The sequence below is a fragment of the Taudactylus pleione genome, unplaced genomic scaffold (genome assembly GCF_031769625.1).
Source record: "Taudactylus pleione unplaced genomic scaffold, aTauple2 ptg000536l, whole genome shotgun sequence".
Classification (NCBI taxonomy): domain Eukaryota; kingdom Metazoa; phylum Chordata; class Amphibia; order Anura; family Myobatrachidae; genus Taudactylus; species Taudactylus pleione.
Window position 1 is genome coordinate 2,539,477 of NW_028284938.1, and position 20,349 is coordinate 2,559,825.

The following is a 20,349-nucleotide window of genomic DNA, read 5'->3' on the forward strand; positions in this document are numbered from 1 at the left end:
AATAAGGAATGATTATTCCTAATCATCATAAAACCGAGGCCGGGACCGGCTACCTATTTGTATCCTGCCCCTAAAATCAATGAGAATTATTGAAGTACTATAAAAAGATGTACTCAAACTGGTATGTGTAAAAATAAATGTGCGTGTGTGTGTTCACTGCATGTTAACGCACATATACAAAATAGTTCCTTGTTGATTGTTTCTTGGTACATTTTAAAAATATTGAAGAGTATCAATCACATTGTGATATGATTACCATTAAAATTGATAAGGTAGACTGAGTCATACCCCCCCCCCCCCACGCCCGCTTTCTCCTTTCCTGTTCAGTCTCCTTTGTGTATAGCCACCTCACATCTTATACTTTTTTATTACAATTTCATTTACTTTTTTTTACTAGTTTTTCCTCTATACTCTACCATATATTATACAATTGAATGAGACTATCTCATAGTACAGGTTGAGTGTCCCATATCCGGATATTCCGAAATACTACATAGTCTGCAGCATTGAAGTAGGAAAACTAATTTACTTGTATACAATCATTCTCCTCATCCTCAATATATTATGGCTTGGCAATTTTAGCTTGGCAAAAAAATGTGTTCCAAAAGACTTCAGCCATTTGATCATTACCAATTTCACTGTAAGTTTAATACAGAAAAATCTTACTGAAAATACAACATAAAAGAACTAAGGGCCCGATTCAGACCAGGACACTAAGACGCGTTCGCTCGTAGCTGCCGATGGTTTGCATTGTGCGCATGCGTATGCATTGCAGTGCGCGAACCACTGCGAAAGATTGGGAAGCGTTCACTCGCTGAGCATAGACAGCCCAGCAGAGTGAGTGACAGGAGAGGCCGTTTGTAGGTGGTAACAGGGGCAGGCCACTAGAAACGGGGGAGTGTAGATGTGAGCGCGGGCGTGTCTGACCGAAATAACGCTGTTTCAGAGGCATGCATAAATAACAGGCAGCGTCATAGTACACGTCACCTGGTTGTATTTCACACTGAAGTAATCGCAGTGCTTGAGGTAGGGTATAGTCTTCCTCAAGCGGTGCGTATGCTTCCAATGGTACCCGATGTACCGATGGTTGCATACACTTCCTGGAGATGACATGTGCAAGTGGGCATCTTAAGACCGACTGGTGGGCATCTGCATACACAAAGCGATCACACACCAAGACATAGTGGGCGTGCTTATGCCTTGCCGTGCAATCGCCTGCCTTGCCGTCAATTAGCCGAATTTGCATACGCTGGGAGCGAGCGTATGCATCCAGCGACCGGGTCTGAATCGAGTCCTCAATCTAAACATATCTCCCAATAACAGATTTACAAGGAAATTAGCAGATTCGACCAACTTGAATCCCTAAGAACACAAATACTTACCCAAATACAGGTAAACATCTCCATTTAAAAAAAAAAAAAAGGTATTTAACATCATTAAACACTATTATTACTAAAGAAGTGAATCCTTTATACACTGTGGGGCTGATGAACAGAGCCCAAATGCTATTCAATGCATCTACGTGTTCAAACCAGCCCAGTCCATACGTTTGATTTCATAGCCATCATTATTATTAGTGCATCCTCAACACAACCGCTATTCACTTTGCCTACAAGCGAACGCTGGGTACCATCTAGTTACAACAGAATACAGATGGTTGACAAGTTGGTGAATAACCTAATAAACATTTTGATACTTAAACACAACAAATATCATAAGGGATACTTACGTTCCATAAAATATGGGCCAGACTCAATTCTCCAGACGATTTGCCCTTTTTGTGTTCCAGTTACTCCTCTGTTCTTGGAATCCCAGAAATTTGCTGGACAACTTTCATCTAAAAATGAAAGTACAGTGTTTCAGTATTAAAGAATATTATGCAAAGTTTTTTTTCTACCTTCATCAATGGTTAGAGCAGTTTTTATTTGGGAGTAAATGCTACAGTACATATCTTACATTTACATATCAATATAGTCAGCTCTATCAAATATAAAATACCATATGGTCCTCTTGTCTCACTCACGTCCATTAGTAAAAGGAACACACCCAACCTTACTGCACATAATAAAGGAAGAAGAAAAATGAGCTGTACATATACAAACGTCTGCTGATGGCTTCACAGGAAGCTTCTCTTGCTTATTTTCTGCTTGCAGCCCCTGCAGATGTGAGCAAAAATGAGCTAACATAATTTACATTTATCGAATTACGAGCAAAGGGGGCGAATTGCAGTAAAAATGCCTGCAACAGCACGGCAATTCGCCCCCATAGCGGCCTGATCTCACCCCGGGCTCGCATTTTTGCTTGCAGCCCTAGTGGGTTGCGAACAGAAATATGCAACTCCAAACCTTCACTTACTCGTGAGGGCAAGAACGTCACTCCTAATTAAATTGACCCCTATTAATTGACCCCTACTCACAAGTTATGGAATCAGCCCCTCTGGGGAAAATTTATTAAGCGGTGGTAGGTGTGATGTTAATAATTTAGTGTAAAAAAAAAGTATTTCATATTCTTTCTTACTGGTGCAAAACAGGTCACAGCTAGCCCTGTCATGTCCAATTTTAGTGGAACTCTGAGAACTACAAGTGCCAGCATGCCATGGCAGACAGCTCATCTGTAGTGTACCTGTACAAATATATTACAATGAAGACAGGAGATACATACTGAATATTAAAATCCTTTAATAAATTAAGACGCTTTGAGGCAACTCATTTACACATTTATTACTCATCTAAATAGTTTGGAAAAGGTCCTCTTTGGCCCATGTTGCATTCACATCTTGGCAAAATATAAACTACATTGGCAATGCACAATTATTTCTAATGGAATCCCGACACGAATGACAGAACACTTGTGGACAATGCTCTTTGATGCAGGGAGTGATTACCAGTTCCTTTATGAATAATTATGCAAGCGGCTAGTTTCAGTGGGGAAGGGGGTGACACCAAAATGATGGCTGTGATGTTAGTGTGCAGCACCTGGCTCCCGATTACTGAGGAGGAGCTGGCAGTGCAGGGAGAATCTCTGGGGGAAGTTCCCAGTGTGAAGAAATGAGGGGGGTGCCCCGAGGCCACAACTCCATTTTCGGCACACATGCCTTCGGTGCGCGTAGAAGGTTTAGTTGGGAGCTGCTGTCCCACCAGCACATAGGCTCCTTACAGTGCCAAGCACATCTCCAGACTGATAGCATCAAACTTTCTGCAAGGTAGTGTGTGGGGAGTGATTGTGTTATAGGTGCAGTAAAGGGGCTGTAGGATGACACTGCCAGGGCACAGCCTCCTTCTGCTGTGGTACCATGGCACCCCACCGGCTCCCCACCGCGCACACAGACACTGAGGGACTGATTTATTTATTTTTTAAATAAGACAATCCCTTATATCATAAAGCAGTGGAGATAATTACAGTTTATTACAAGTTTATGGTATGGGGGGAATGTAAGAGATTGCAGTTTTGTGACAACTCTGTACACCTCAAAATGACTGGATGGTCTTTTTTGTTTAACACTACTGTATTTCATGTATGTGAGAGCTGTTGTATAATACTACTGTATTTCATGTATGTGAGAGCTGTTGTATAACACTACGTACTGTATTTCATGTATGTGAGAGCTGCTGTATAATACTACTGTATTTCATGTATGTGAGAGCTGTTGTATAACACTACTGTGTTTCATGTATGTGAGAGCTGTTGTATAATACTGTATTTCATGTATGTGAGAGCTGTTGTATAATACTACTGTACTTCATGTATGTGAGAGCTGTTGTATAACACTACTGTATTTCATGTATGTGAGAGCTGTTGTATAACACTACTGTATTTCATGTATGCGAGAGCTGCTGTATAATACTACTGTATTTCATGTATGCGAGAGCTGCTGTATAACACTACTGTATTTCATGTATGTGAGAGCTGCTGTATAATACTACATTATTTCATGTATGTGAGAGCTGTTGGGAAAACAAAATCAGTGCGCCTGTGTGCAGCATAGTGCCTGTGAGCCTGATCCAGAGGTGGACTCTATTTATGCACGGCTGCCGTTTCTTACGGATTTACATCGGCAAAAATATGCAGCTCCTAACTGCCATGTTACAGGCTGTTTGAAAAATTACAGTTAGGAGCTGATTGGCTGGTAGTTTATCACTCTCCAGAGCTTAGTACATTTCCCCCACCGTCTCTAATGCCAGTGATCCCATAAGCAACTGCGTTGCCATTGTACAATTAGGAGATTTCGCAGTAAGAAAAATACATTTCTCAACAGCGCAAACATCAGCATAGCGTCCACCTGTGAATCAGGCCCATTGATGCTGGTAGATCACTGCTAAGTAAGTAAATAAAAAGTAGATCCCAGGTCACAAAAGTTTGGCAACCCCTGCTCTAAAACAATTAAATAATAAAAGAAACCAAGTCTTTTTTGTCAAAATAAATGTGCTTTTTAAATTGGAGGGGCAAAAACTGCCTATAAGTATATATTTGTGGCTTTTAAAGACACTTTAAAAAAAAACTTAAAATATGCCTTAAACACCCACCTGCAATCTTAAAAACACCTGTCCCATTCATATAGCACCCCCATATACCTGCCCCACATCAATTAACCCATTTTCCTGCATTTTGCACTTTTTTACCCCAAAAATTACGTCATTATTGGCCAAATTAAGCTAATTAAAATATTCTTGTTGCCTAATTACTCTGAACCAATCCCTGACATTTTTACCTTGAAATATTTTTCACCTGCTCAGAAGGTGGGGAAAGCTATTCGCGGCTTTTTGCTATGGAAAATTTGCACCTGGGAAAATAGGATTTAGTGATACACAGTTTTTGTGAAAAGTTAGCACCAATGAAAACTTTTCATAAAAAAGTGGCATAGCACGCCTAATTAAATTCCCCCCATTGTGTGACCGACCCCAGTAACGACACTGGCTAGGTTTCAAAACAGCTAAAATGCTCCAAACTGCCAGTGAGTTTACAGATAAGCTCAGCTTTTTCACAGTTGCATTTTTCCTGATAGTTCTGATTTCAAACTAATCAAAACACAAGTAATTTATTCCTCATCTGCACTTTATAAGACTGAGTCCGCCTAGTAATAGTTGATGGAGATGATTTAGGCAGAGCCAGCCCTAGCCAATTTGGTGCCCTAGGCAAGATTTTGGCTGGTGCCCCCCTATCTATATAGATATACACATGCAAATGGGCGGTGGCACCGGTCTCAATAAATTCATTTACATCACACCACACTGATGCTGTAATGGAACGTTTAAGTGCTTCATTGCACTTTCGTCAAGCAAAATGCTGCACTGTGTGAGCATTGAATGAGCCATGACATCACATGTAGGAGACAAGGCAGAAGACAATGACGGACTCCCCTGGTCTTCAGCAATCACTAATGGCAGACTCTAGAGCATTGTAACAGAAATGGGAGTATGCCAGTCCGACAGAACTATATATATATATATACATACAGATACACACATATATATATATATATAAATATATATATATATATATATACATATACACACACATGTACATATATAAATACAAAATTTAAATTATATATATATATATATATATATATATATACAAAATGTAAATATATATACACATGCTGTATATACACATACATATATTTTGGTAATGTGTGTATATATATATATATATACTGTATATATATACAGTCAGGTGCATAAATATTGGAACATTGACAGAATTTTCATATTTTGGCCTCTATTCACCATAATGGCTTTGAAATGAAACAAACAAGATGTGCTTTAACTGCAGACTTTCAGATTTAATTTGAGGGTAATTACATCGAAATCAGGTGAACGGTGTAGGAATTACAACGGTTTCTATATGTGCCTCCCACTTTTTAAGGGGCCAAAAGTAATGGGACAAACTAAACAATCCTAAATCTAACTTTCACTTTTTAATACTTTGTTGCAAATCCTTTGCAGGCAATTACAGCCTGAAGTCTGGGACGCATAGACATCACCAGACGTTGGGTTTCATCCCTGGTGATGCTCTGCCAGGCCTCTACTGCAAATGTCTTCAGTTCCTGCTTGTTCTTGGGGCATTTTCCCTTCAGTTTAGTCTTCATCAAGTGAAATGCATTCTCAATCGGATTCAGGTCAGGGGATTGACTTGGCCATTGCATAACATTCCACTTTTTAGCCTTAAAAAACTCTTTGGATGCTTTTGCAGTATGCTTCGGGTCATTGTCCATCTGCACTGTGAAGCACCGTCCAATGAGTTCTGAAGCATTTGACTGAATATGAGCATATAATATTGCCCGAAACACTTCAGAGTTCATTCTGCAGCTTTTGTCAGCAGTCACATCATCAATAAATACAAGGGAACCAGTTCCATTGGCAGCCATACATGCCCACGCCATGATACTACCACCATCATGCTTCACTGATGAGGTGGTATGTTTTGGATCATGAGCAGTTCCTTTCCTTCTCCATACTCTTCTCTTCCCATCACTCTGGTACAAGTTGATCTTTGTCTCATCTGTCCATAGGATGTTGTTCCAGAACTGTAATGGCTTTTTTAGATGTTGTTTGGCAAACTCTAATCTGGTCTTCCTGTTTTTGTGGCTCACCAATGGTTTACATCTTGTGGTGAACCCTCTATATTCACTCTTGCGAAGTCTTCTCTTGATTGTTGACTTTGACACATATACACCTACCTCCTGGAGAGTGTTCTTGATTTGGCCAACTGTTGTGAAGGGGTTTTTCTTCACCAGGGAAATAATTCTTTTGTCATCCACCACAGTTGTTTTCCGTGGTCTTCCGGGTCTTTTGGTGTTGCTGAGCTCTCCGGTGCGTTCTTTCTTTTTAAGAATGCTCCAAACAGTTGATTTGGCCACACCTAATGTTTTTGCTATCTCTCTGATGGGTTTGTTTTGATTTTTCAGCCTAATGATGGATGGCTAAACTGATAGTGACAGCTCTTTGGATCTCATATTGAGAGTCGGCAGCAACTGATTCCAAATGCAAATGTCACACCTAGAATCAACTCCAGACCTTTTACCTGCTTAATTGATAATGAAATAACGAGGGAATAGCCCACACCTGTCCATGAAATAGCTTTTGAGTTGATAGTCTCATTACTTTTGGCCCCTTAAAAAGTGGGAGGCACATATAGAAACCGTTGTAATTCCTACACCGTTCACCTGATTTCGATGTAATTACCCTCAAATTAAATGTGAAAGTCTGCAGTTAAAGCACATCTTGTTTGTTTCATTTCAAAGCCATTGTGGTGGTGAATAGAGGCCAAAATATGAAAATTCTGTCAATGTCCCAATATTTATGCACCTGACTGTATATTAGGGATGTGCAGGCTCGGATAGGTTCGAGTTTGCACGTTGAGTTCGGATTTTTCCCTCCAAAAAAACGGAACTCAGAAAGAGGCTAAACGTCATCTTACATGGACGAACATCATCATTCCTGGACTTTTGTCCAGGAATGATGATGTTCGTCCATGTAAGATGACGTTTAGCCTCTTTCTGAGTTCCGTTTTTTGGAGGGAAAAATCCGAACTCAACGTGCAAACTCGAACCTATCCGAGCCTGCACATCCCTACTGTATATATCTACATATATATATATTACACATATATATATATATATATATATATATATACACACATGTGTATATATACATACAATATACACGTAAATATGTATATAAATACACAGACGCAGCACTGTCCAGTGGGTACCCGCCCCTCTCCCAGCTAAAGTTACAGTACCTAAACATTACATATGCCCCTCACTCACCTGCCTGCCATAAATGTGCACTGCACTGCAGCACAGCTAATGCCGCCGGGTCCGATGCTGGCCAGCTAGCAGGGAGTTGTCACGGCTCTGCTCCGCAAGGCTCACGGGAGGGGGGCCACGTCTGGGCATGCGCAGCATGCCCTCCCACGGCCATCTTAGTTCTGTAGTCAGAATAAGCTTCTGAGCAGAAGCTCATTCCGACCATGCCGGGCTGGCGATTGCTGCGCTACCCGATCGGAGCTGAGCTCCGATCGCGGCAGCAGGGGGGTGGTTAGGAGGGGGGGGCAGCGTCAGAGAGCCCTGGAATGCCCCTAGGCATTTCAGTTGCCCCTAGGCATTTGCATACAATGCCTATGCCTAGGGCCGGCTCTGGATTTAGGGTTACTACCTTCTCATTTTTAGATTGGAGTGGCCAGGGCATGTCAAACCTGCAGAAGGGTTACAACCATTTTAATTGTCTGATGTTAGGAAATTATTTAACCACTCTAATAAGGAGCCCCCTCAAGCCCCTTTATGTGCGTCAGAGCTCCCTACATATTGCACAGTCACATTCCCCCTTCAATCACCACCTACATATGGCGCAGTCACACTTATTCTTCCTCACAGAGGGCCTAATTTACAAACGAAGCTAAACACCAGCACCATTTTATTTTTAGTATCGCAGTGATACAAAATAAAATGCCACTGGTATTCATCAATACTTACCCATCGGCAAGGTCCTCCGCTCAGCTGCTGGCAGCCTAATGCTGGGTAATGCACATGCACGACAGTCCGTCTGCTCATGTGCATGACACGTTTACCCGGCGGGGACTCAGTAGTGCCTGGAAGGCTTCGCTAAAGCTGGAAAAGCAGCGCTGGGTCCCCTTTGCCAGCAATGGGGTTGGCATCTCTCTTGCCATCTAAAGATGGCAAGAGAGATTTAGTGACAAACAGCAGTAATCTTAGATTACAGCTGTTTGTTGAATAAAGAAAGGATAAAGCGTTAATAAATGGGTGTGACTACAAACAGACTAGCCTTTCTAGTCCGATAGACCAGGAGAGTGCAATAAGCAACTCTTCTGCTGATGTGAGACAACACATTCTATTTTGCGCTGCCATAGTTTTGCTGGGAATGCTTATACTGTGGCAGAGCATGCTGGGATGTGTAGTTTAACAACAGCTAGAGGGCTGCTTATTGCCAACCTCTGCTATACACTCACGCGAATGTAATTGCACGGTGCTTCTGAGAGAGAAATCCTCCTATGGACTTTAAACAGACTGGTCTGGTGCAAAGCATTATGTGGTTCCCCCAGAGAACTGATTTTTGTGCCACTAAGTCATTGGGTATACCTCATCATACACTGGTACCTTACAGAAGGTTAGCAAACTCTGGCACACAGCTTCTTCACCACAAATAAATCACAATGCACTGGAGTCAGTTAGAAGCTCAGCCACTGTGGCAGAGGAGAGAACAAAGATATAGCCGCCTCCCCTGTGACATGGACAAGAAGGGAGAGTTTTACACAGCACTGGCAGTCAGAGACTGTGACCCGGCTGGCTTTAACACAGTCACTGTCCCCATTGACTCGGGAGCTCTGTGGGCCAGCCAGTGACGCATTGACTATGACGTCACCAGCACTGCGCCCCTCTTTTAGATTTCCCGGACACCACCCATCTGCAGGGGCACCAAGAGGGTGGCGTGTACTACTTACCTGGGCCTGGGCTGGTGGCAATGGCCCAGCGAGGCCCGCGTCAGCTGCTGTGGGGAACATTGGCTCCCTATACAATGCTCCTGAGGAAGGGGTGGATCCAAACATCTCTCCTGCTCACTAGCGCTGACATAGCTCATCCCCCAGTCAGCACAAAAAAAAAACCCATATAAAGAAGATCAAGTAACAGAGATATTCCCAATTACTGTGATTCTTACACAAATGTGTATCTTTACAGGACTTATCACTTTTACACACACATCATCTGGAATCAGCAGAATGATAAAGAAGTAATTCTACATTTTACAATTATCTACATTGGCTGATTGGGCCGATAACTGTACAGTGTATGGCTGCAGTCGATCACCAATTATCGGTCTGTCTGGCCTGAAAATTCCTTTAGTATGCCCGACACATGCAATAATTGTGCACTGATATATTCAGGTTTGGATTATTTTTTTTAACCCGTGGTGGATGCAGGAGAGAAAACTGGAACGGGTTTGCAGTATTGAAATGCAGTAGGTTTAATAGGAGTATCAGGATTCATGAAACAGTGAAAATATATAAACTGGCAGAAAAGAAACAAATCCAAGTGATGTGTGGCTGTATAAAAAGTGACTGGCGGGGAAACAAAGTCCAATTAATGAAGCTGGAAACAGGTGTCAGGCAGAGAAAACAAAGTCCAATGGAAGTGTGACTGAGGAACAGAGGTCTGAAGTACTGGAATGGGCTCTGAGCCAGGAGAGCTGCAGGGATCACAAACCATGGGGTGAGTAACGGGGTACAGCAGGGTAGATGCGGGCATCCGGGAACAGCCTGAGGTGGAGACTGAGCAGGAAATGGAGCACTGCTGGGACTTCAATAATCACACTGAGCTAAGGAGCACAGAGAACTCTCACACAGCTTGCGCTGTGTACACGTTGCACTGGCAACTAGAGGGCGTGCTGAACAAGGGTTACCATGGGAAAGTGCATGATAGGCTGTTGAGAGTCACATGCAGAAGCTCCAACCTGATTGGCCCATTCAGGTCACATGCCCAAAACTAAGATGGCGGCGCCCAACAATCCCCAGCACAGCAGCGCTGCCAGTGTCACCAGTCATCAGATGGCCTGTACCCTTGGAACAACCACGCGCACCTCGCACCAACCTCCACACACCAGAACCCCCACTGGTAGGACCGCGCCAAAGCACCCGCACAGGCAGAGACCGCGAATCGCCAGGTACAACAACTCTGGTCATGGCCCTCATCATCAGACAGATAACCAATTATCTGACAGTGTATGGTAATGTCAGATAATTGGACTGTTTATCTGATGGTTATTGAACTGACAATGTATGGCCAGCCTAAGACTTGAAATCCCACCAGTTTTTACTATATACCTTCTCTCACTTGAACAAATGTAGTTTACAGATTGTAGATTCCTGAAAACCCGGTTGAATTATAAGAAGAAATGTGTAAGATAGCAGGAGTTCAATACACATAATAAATCACGGGATGTTTTTTACTTGCAAATGAGAAAAAGCTTTGACATTATTTATCTATATGATATTACAGAGTATTTCAGTTTGTCAGTGTAAAGAATTACTGATACAGTGGTCTATTTACTAAGCAGTGTTAGGAGACAGAGTGAAAAGTGATAAGAAAGTGATAAGGTGCCTGCCAATCAGCTCCCAACTGTCATCTCACAGGCTGTGTTTGAAAAATGAGTTGGGAGCTGATTGGCTGATACCTCATCACTTTTCACTCTGTCTCCTAACACTGCTTAGTAAATAGACCCCTAAATCTATTTTAATGACCTAATTTACAAAATAAAATATGAGAAATTTCAGAAGAAGCCACTTGTTTTTATGGGTTGGGTATGAAATCCTGGCTGTCAGGATGCTGCTGGTCAGAATACCGACAGCGGCACGCCGACAGCCAGAATCCCGACACCCATAGAGAACAGCGGTGAGTATTTTCTAACCCCTGCCTTAACCCTCCCTCCGCGGTGCCTAACCCTAACCTCCCCCTCTTCGCACCCTAATCCTAACACTCCCTCCCCTGTGCCTAAGCCTAACCCTCCCCGTAATGCCTAACCCTAACCTCCCCCTAAAATCCCCGATACTTACCTTCGAGATGCTGGCGGTCGGGATAGTGGTACCGGGATCCCGACCTGTCGGGATTTCGGCGCCGTTATTCAGACCGTCGGCATCCCGCACACTGGGATGCCGACTACATCCCGTTTTATAGCCACCTAATTTTTATGTACAGCTTACATACACAGTTACAAACAGCGACTAATATTTTTTACTAACTGTTGCAGTACAATTCTGTTTGCCAATAATTTTTCACGTCTGCTAAAAATGACATCAGCATTACTGACACTAACACCGCTATGCATGCGGTAAGTGGCGGAATGTATTGCACTCAAAATGTGATGCTCGCTACATCCCACCCATGAAGTCTGCACAGCTCTGAAGACCTGAAAAGAAAGCTGCTTTGTTAGGGTATAGACACATTTCTATCAAGTTCAACTTTCATATATTCTGCTAGTCTTGTTCCATAGCACGGCACACCAACACCTTTAATGTAACAGGTTCCAATTTAGCTTCACAGAAGGGAGGAAATCCTTGCTGAATCCAAAATCAGAAATTTCCCTAGATCATTTGTAGTTTTAATTAAAAAAACTGAATAAAGTTCTTGTTGTAAAGGCTCATACACATTAGACAGGGGCTTGACAAATACCAGATTTTGCTGCCTGGCTACCAGATTTTGTAATGAGGGAGGAAGCAGATCCTCATCAGCTCCGGCGAACACTCGTGCCTATAGTATTGCGGTGTTCATATCATGCACAGGAGTGCATGTGCCAAGTGTCGCTTGCGGTCCCGGCCTGTGCCGACGACTCCTCTCCATCCTGGCCTGCTCTGATCACTGTCTGTCCCAGTCTACGTTGATCCTCCTGTACGTCCCGGCTATCTACTGTCTCCTATCTCTGGCTGCATAGAGCTTTCTGGTAGTAGGGTCTATGCGTGGCCAGATATTGCGGAGTGGCTTCAGTGGGATAGTGGTGTGACCACGAGGGAAAGGGGGGTTTGTTGTACTTTCTGGCACCATTGTTTTATGTGAAATGTGGTTTGTTATTACTGGAGGGTGGAGCAGGGGAGCTGTGCAGAGCAGTGAGGCCTCCATTTTACTGTAGCCATTCAACTGTGGCCATTTTGTGGACTAGTATAGTGTGTATAACAGTTGCAAAACACACAGAGCTGTGCTACTCACTCCTGTAATTTTTTGGGGGTGAACAGTGGTCTGGCTCCTACACCATCATTCTGGCTCCTAGATTTTTAGAAAAATGTGTCGAGCCCTGCATTAGACGATGTGCTGTATGAACGATATTGGTGAAAGATTTCCCTTGAACTTTCTGTAGTGTAGGACAAATGATATTGGGTGTACGCAATTAAAGATATCTTTCAGTGAAGTCATCCTGCCACATCTCTGAACAGGCAATTTGTGATGATATCGTCAGATTGGCCTGCAAGTATGGACGACAAAAGACATTGGTAATGACCCGCGGAAGCGCACATCGTTGGTCGTTCACTGCATACACACCGAACGATATGAACGATATTGTTATCGTCCATAGTTTTCATAAAAGACATCTAGTGTGTATGCGGCTTAACAGTTATCCTCATAATCTGAATGATTAATAGTAATGCTAAAAATAAATCCTCCAAACATGTAGGCTTAAGTAATAAGATATATACAAAATATTGAACCGTGCAATCAATGACTAACATGGCTCAACTTACGGAAGGTGATATTGTTTATTTGTGATATTACCATACATGAATTTGTTTAAAAAAACAAAACAAGTAAGCAACTGCAGATATTGTGTAGCACAGTCCAAATTATTGTATCACTACGTTAAAAAGAACTGACATGGACATAGGAAATACTGTATTCCTATAGATGCCCTTGTTTAAATCAGTGGCAGAACTGCAGAGACATTGTAGGCAGTCGCCTCCGGGCGCTAGCACTGAAAGGGTACCTTGACTTCCTCCATTGACCCAGGTTCCTCTTTAGGTACCCAAAACCATGTTAAGCAAGGAGAACATGGAGCTTCCCTGGAGCCCAGACACAGGTACGGATCAGCGGCAAGTTGCGACTCACAACTTTGCTGCACATAATGGGGCAGACGCACAACCCCTACCTCCTTTTTACTCCTCCCCCTCATACACGCAACAGCGAGACCCATTTCCTTTTCTCTGGCTGTGGGAAGCTGGAAGCAGCACATAGACAACCCGGAATGGAAGACAAGTAATCAGCAGCATCAGGTGAGGGAGATTTTTTTATTTTTTTTAACGAGTATACTGTTATTTCTGTGTGTACTGCTGAGGTTGGAGCTCTCGGTAGGGTGGAAGCGAAGGGGGATGTAACTTTGGGTGCTGCTAAGGTTGGGGTGTTGGTGGAGGGGGTAAATGCGCCTCTGAATGCTGCTGGTGTTGGACAGAAGGATGGGGGTAACTTTGGGAGCTGTTTGGAGGTTGGTAGGTAAGAGTGTCTCTAGGGTTGGTTGAGTGGCAGTAACTCTAGGTGCTGCTGAGGTTGGTGTATTGGACAGATGGGTGGGAGTGAAACTCTGGGTGCTGTTGGAGTGTTAGAAGGGCGGGTAAGGGTGTCTCTGGGTGCTGATAAGGTTGTGGTATTTGGCAAGGTGGAGTGTAACTCTAGGTGCTGCTGAGGCTGCGGTGTTAGTTGGGGGTAAGTATTTCTTCAAACGAAAAAATGACCTTATGACTAAATGACATTAACATAACCATAGGATTAGGGACAGCAAAACCAACTGCTGTTTTCCCGATTCCTGTTCTAAGGCAGACCATCAGTCCCGTCCCCCCCACAGGAGAAAAAAAACACATTGCTCCCCCACAGAAGATACCACATTGCTCTCCCACAGAACCAGGGCCGGACTAATGGGGGGGCGACAGGGGCGATCGTCCCTGGGCCCCCACACGTAAAGGACCCCCACACTCATCGAGGTTAAAGTACACCGGAGGAGACTGAACCAATTCCGCCTCCTCCGGCCCACCTCAGCCCGGCACCGCAGAGAGGGTCAATTTACCGGGCTCCCGCTGGTAACCAGCGGGCACCCGGCTCTCTCCCCTCAACAGCAGCCGGGCTCCGAGCTCCGACATCCGGCTCACGCAGTGTACACTACGGGAGAGACGTCATGATGTCTCTCCCATAGTACAGAGGAGCAGCCGGGCGGACCGGACAGCAGCAGCGGACGTGGGAGCGGGGTTTAAGGTAAGTATTAGTTGATGGGTTTTTTTGTGTGCAGGCAGCTTTATTACTGGGGGCAATACGCGAGGGACATTATTACTGGGGACAATGCTCGGGGGACATTACTACTGGGGCAATATTCGGGGGACAGTAATATCGGGGGACATTAATACGGGGGGCAATATCCGGGGGACATTAATACGGGGGGCAATATCCGGGGGACATTACTATTGGGGGCAATGCTAGGGGGGCAATACTACTGGGGGCATTACTACTGGGGAAATACTCAGGGGGCATTACTATTGGGGGCCCTACTACTTGGGTGCTACAACAGGGGCACTATTACAGAAGGAGCATTACTATTGGGGGCACTAATACAGGGCCATTACTACTTGGGGCATTTATACAGAGGGCTCCACTACAGGGGGCATTACTATTGGTGGCACTACAACAGGGGGCATTACTACTGGGGGGGCAGTACTAATGGGGGCATTACTATTCAGGGCTCTACTACTGGGGGCATTACTATTCAGGGCACTACAATAGGGGGCATAACTACTGGGGACATAACTATAGGTGGTACTACTAATGGGGGTATTGAATAGGCACTGCATAAGGGGCACCACTCCTGGGGGCACTACTACTCTGGGCTCTGCATATGGGACACTACCACTGTGAGCACTGACATTGCTGGGGGCACTGCATAAGGGGCACCACTACTGTGGCTTCTGCATAAAATCCCCATTGTGCATGTCCCCAGTTTGTGCACATTTAATAGGGGCCCCACATGTTTGTTGCCCAGGGGCCCCCACAGACCTTAATCCGGCCCTGCACAGAATATACACCACATTGCTCCCCACAGAACATACTACATTACTCTCACACAGAAGAAAGCACATTGCTCTCCCACAGCATATACCACACGGAGTATACCACATTGCTCCCCCACAGAACATACCACATTGCTCCTCACATAACATACCACATACTGTTTTCAGATGGGATGTTTATGTTGCTGCAGAGTGTCAGCCCCCTCTCCTTTCTCTCTCACTCTCACTGTGAGAGAGACTGGCCACCTGCTGAGTGTTGCTGCCATCTGCCTGGGTGCCCCTGTGCCTGGCCGGCGGTGGAGTGTAGTCTCTCCCTCCCAGTCCTTCTCAGAAATGGCACCCGCCGTGCCCGGGCTCGTCGGCGTCCGAGCATGGCTTAAAGAAGTTGCTCCTCAGCACTGCCAAGTGGCCGGTCAGCCACATCATCAATGGGCGGGGTCAGGCCGGCACAGTCAGCGGTGGGAGAGGTGAGCCGCGCAGCGCTAAGGCCGCTGCACCAGAATGCCTTCTGTAAGTGACAGGCTGACAGCTAGGGGCAGGACGGAGCGCCCTGTGCACGGACAGCCCGCCCCTAGAAGCAGCCCTGGCTGCGATAAATTGGCAACCAGGGGGGTTTTCTAGGTACCGGAAACCCCCGATGCGTGCGACCCTGGTGCTGCTGATTTTGGGAAGTTGGTGGTGGAGGGAATATTTCTGTGTGTGCTGCGGGAGTTGACTTTTTGGTGGGGGGTAAAGGGGGGGGGGGGGCAACTACTACTATCTCGCCTCCGGGCGCCTTGTAGGAACTTATGCCACTGGTTTCAATAGACCTGAAATTGCTAATTTAGGGTCTGATTCTGAATTGGGAAAAAAAACAAAAACAAGCAAGTAACTTTGTACCTTAGCAAAACCGTGTTGCAATGCAGGTGGGGCAGATTTAAAATGTGGGGAAAGATTTAAATTTAAGAGTGGCGTGTCCAAAAGCAAATCTAAATTTCAGTGTAAAATAAAGCTGTCCACTTGCAAAAGCAGCCAATATTTACTCTGCATGAACAAAATGAGTTTGCACCTCTTGCATTGCAGCATGGTTTGTCCAGGTGCAAAGTTACTGTTTTTTTATTTTTTTATTTATTTTTTTGCTACAAACTCAGAATCAACACATTACTGTATAGCATGTTGGAGACCAATAAAGTCTAAGGTATTTACTAACAAACTGCTATAACAATGATTATTAAAGCAGACCTTACTGCAGCAGTACAAAATCTGTTATCACCGCAATTTATCACTAAAAATTAGCTGAGCAATACATATACTAACTGGAGCAATAAGGGGTAACTTAACGCTGGCCAGGCCAGCCTCAGGGAATCTGCATATGCAAGCCAGACTTAGGCTTTCAGTTCCATTTAGCAAGATCAATAAATAAATAAATAAAATGGTTAAAAGAATACAGTAAAATGTATAAAACATATTTGATTATTGCTGTATGAATAAATAAAGCATATTTTCATTAATTTTCTGTTTATTCTGTTATCACCATCCTGAAATGACGATAACAGAAGATGGATTACGGGGGTACATGTACCACTGTGATCCATGTTGGGTAGGTTTCCCATGTTATATATACGGTTTCCCTTGCGAAACTGGCATACACACATATTCAGATATCATGATTAAATATATGCATATCAAACGCACATGCTCACAAATACACACTATTCAATATTAATTTACTGGCTTTGAAAAACATCTGGCATGACAAAATAAGAATAGACTGTCACACCTATAACTTGCTGCTTGGTAAATGGAATAAAAGGCATAAAGTACTGTTTATACTCACCCAAGTCATCCAGGGTCTTTGTTTCGCTTTGGATTCCATACTTCCAAACCAAGAAAATATTACATGATAAATTTCTCTAACTAGATTATTGTAAAAGTAACTGCTTCATTTTAATTTGATCTCCTCTGTCAAGTATACATGCAGTCATTCTGAATCACCGAGCCAGTTCCTACATAATATCCTAGTATAGTTTGGAAAAGGAACTGTGAAAACACAGATGGCTAACCACTTCAGTTAACCCTATATTCCTAACTCTTCATCTGGGCAGTCTAAAATGAAGGGAAAAGAAGAGATGTTTGAAATTAGTACTAAAATAAATATATCGTTTATACACACTATTAAGTAATGTTCATTTTTTTCTGAACGTCTTGTCTATGTCATTTCCTTAGATAAGGCATGCATGGACTAAGACCCAAATTCATCCCTCGTCGCTGGTACAGGATGTAATAGCCCATCCTCTTGGAGTTTCCTTCCTTCGCCATGAGAACATTCAGAGTTTCTGCGTGAATCACTATTTCTAACTGCCCTGTAGTAAACTTTTTATGTTTATACAACTGAAAAATTCTTAAATACTAACAACTTTAATAATGTGCTGGCTACAAGATGTATTTATTTTTTTCAGTTAAAAATCTCTATTTTCTCACTTTTATAAATGTAATTTACGTAGGTGCTCTTTGAGTCAATGGTGTACCCAATGAGTTTTCAGCTCATAACACTGACATGCATTTGTAGGCAAAGCACCAACTCATATGGCTAAATGGTATTGTTAGTGACACCTCCTGCAATAGAAACAATAAATTGCTGGTTTGATAATCTCCCCCAAAGTCTCTACATCACTCCATGTCTTGAGCAGAAAGCCCCTACGCTGATGAGTTGCACCACGCTGAATACCAAGTTGGTAAAGTCAAAGGGCCATGAATTAAAGCTGCACTGCCACCAGAAAAGATTTTACTAATGTACTCCTTCAACTGACGAGTGCCCCCAGTAATTTTACCAGAGACTCCCTTTTAAATCTTACACCTCTGGCCCAAAACTCTAGGAGGAAAAGTGAGGAGAAAGACCAATCATAAACAAAAGATGGACAATCCTAAAAGGAACAGCTCATGCACTGGAGTCACTTACTTCTATAAAAACACTAGAGAGGAGATTATAAATCTTCATCTTTAGCATTGAATAAATATCTATTACCAATGAAAACTCCAAAATCAGTAAAAACATGACCATAGGGATATTCGGTCCCAATGGTAAAGTAACTATAATAACCTTTATAAACTTCCTAACTCTCTCCCTTTTTCCAATCCACCTATATCCTTATTAACACATTACTTGCTGACACCCATTTTCTTAAACTATCCCATAGTCAGCATAGCAGTTTGAGCAGGAAAATCACTCAAGAAAACAAAAAATGGCAAATTACCAGCCCAGATGGGTTTTCTGACACTTAGTATAAGACATTGTAAGATCTGCTGTCCTCCTACCTGCACTTCTTGTCCTACACAATAGTAAAATGGAAACCCTCCACCAGCTAAATGTTGGAACACAGGATACTCACCTGTAGTGATACACAAGGAAGGAATACTTACAATGTTAAAATCTATGCTTAACGCCTGGGCAACGGACTGACCAACTTCTTCCCTCTTTGATCCAATATGACCAAATACGTTTGAAACTGAGGCTTCAGGGAATGGGTACAACTTAGGGCAGGCTATAGATCTTACACACATCAGAAACTACAGAAAATTTCCAGCCATCATTTTTAACTTGATGCCTAGAAAAATGTTGGTAGAAACTACTGCAGGTACATGATGCAAACTCCCAGGTCTTTGGCAGAACTGGGTACTTTTTAGATTGCATTTAGTCCCATTCCATGCACTCTTCAGCTAAATTAATAATAATGGTACCCTATCTGGTAAGGTGTCAATGCACGCTGAAGACATGGCTGTCTGGTGTCTCCATATTTGCCCTGGTGATTGAACAACTGGTATTGCACATTAGGTCAAACCCCGACATTCAAAGACAGCATCTTTGAGTTTTTACTTTTCTGCAGACAACATTCTTTTATCAGTTACCCAACCAATTGTGCAAGACACTGTAAAGTATCTGTCTACAAAATCAGCTACTAAAATTAAGAGGCCATTCATCTTATCATCATTGAATACAAATCATCACTAATATTTTATGCAGTGCTGTACACTGAGGGCATCCTGATACTAAATACACTCAGGTGAATATGCCTACAAGAGGTGATGAGGACACTTGATATACAGTATAAGGTAAGGGAATGACAGTAGTTTCTAGTGGGAAACGGTGAGCGACTACCCTGAGGTACGATGTTAGAACAGTAGACAGAGGAGTTGGGTTGGCTCCTTTGAAAAAAAAAAAAAAAAAATCTTCATGGACCTTGTAAATGAAGGTTTAGGAGAGTCTAACCTAGTAGGGTATAGTGCTCTATAAAAGAGGGGCAGCATGAAAGAAGTTCTATAGTTGTGCAGAGAATGACGTAATGAGAGGAGCAGTCATTATGTAGTTACTGGAGGAGCACAGAGGGAAGATGGGAGACAATTGATGGGTTAGGTAGGAAATATAAGTCCAACAGGAGTTATGGAGTGACTAGTAGTAAATGCTCAACTCTTGTCATTTTAGTCTGAGGTTTATAGGAAGCCAATGAAGGACTGAGAGCTGGGCTGCAAACAAGGAGGATATGAAGAAAGTTGAATCTTTTTGTAACAATCATGATTGATTGCAGGGGAATAAACTTGTCATTGGCAGACCAGACAAAAGGAGGTTGTCATCGTCACTGCACACATCAAAGCGGAAGGACTTGGAGATTGTCTGATTGTGCTGAGTTGACCGTGGAGTATCAGTGACATATAATCTGGGGAGTAGGTAGTTTGGAAAGTTTGGAATGTGATGGAGGGAATATAAACTGTTCTGTTTTTTTTATGTTTACCTCTAATGTTTCTGAGGCAATCATGAACTGATGACTA

At 43.2% G+C, this 20,349-nt stretch overlaps 1 protein-coding gene across 2 annotated transcripts in view; it reads right to left on the reverse strand.

Moving 5' to 3' along the window:
• The window catches only part of HECW2 (HECT, C2 and WW domain containing E3 ubiquitin protein ligase 2), a 455,376-nt gene that overhangs the window by 215,850 nt on the left and 219,177 nt on the right, over nucleotides 1-20,349 (reverse strand). For both annotated transcript variants that reach the window (XM_088451025.1, XM_088451024.1), the window contains exon 5: nucleotides 1,730-1,837. In XM_088451025.1, the coding sequence (XP_088307151.1) occupies nucleotides 1,730-1,837 (108 nt within the window). The remainder of the gene's footprint in view (nucleotides 1-1,729; nucleotides 1,838-20,349) is intronic.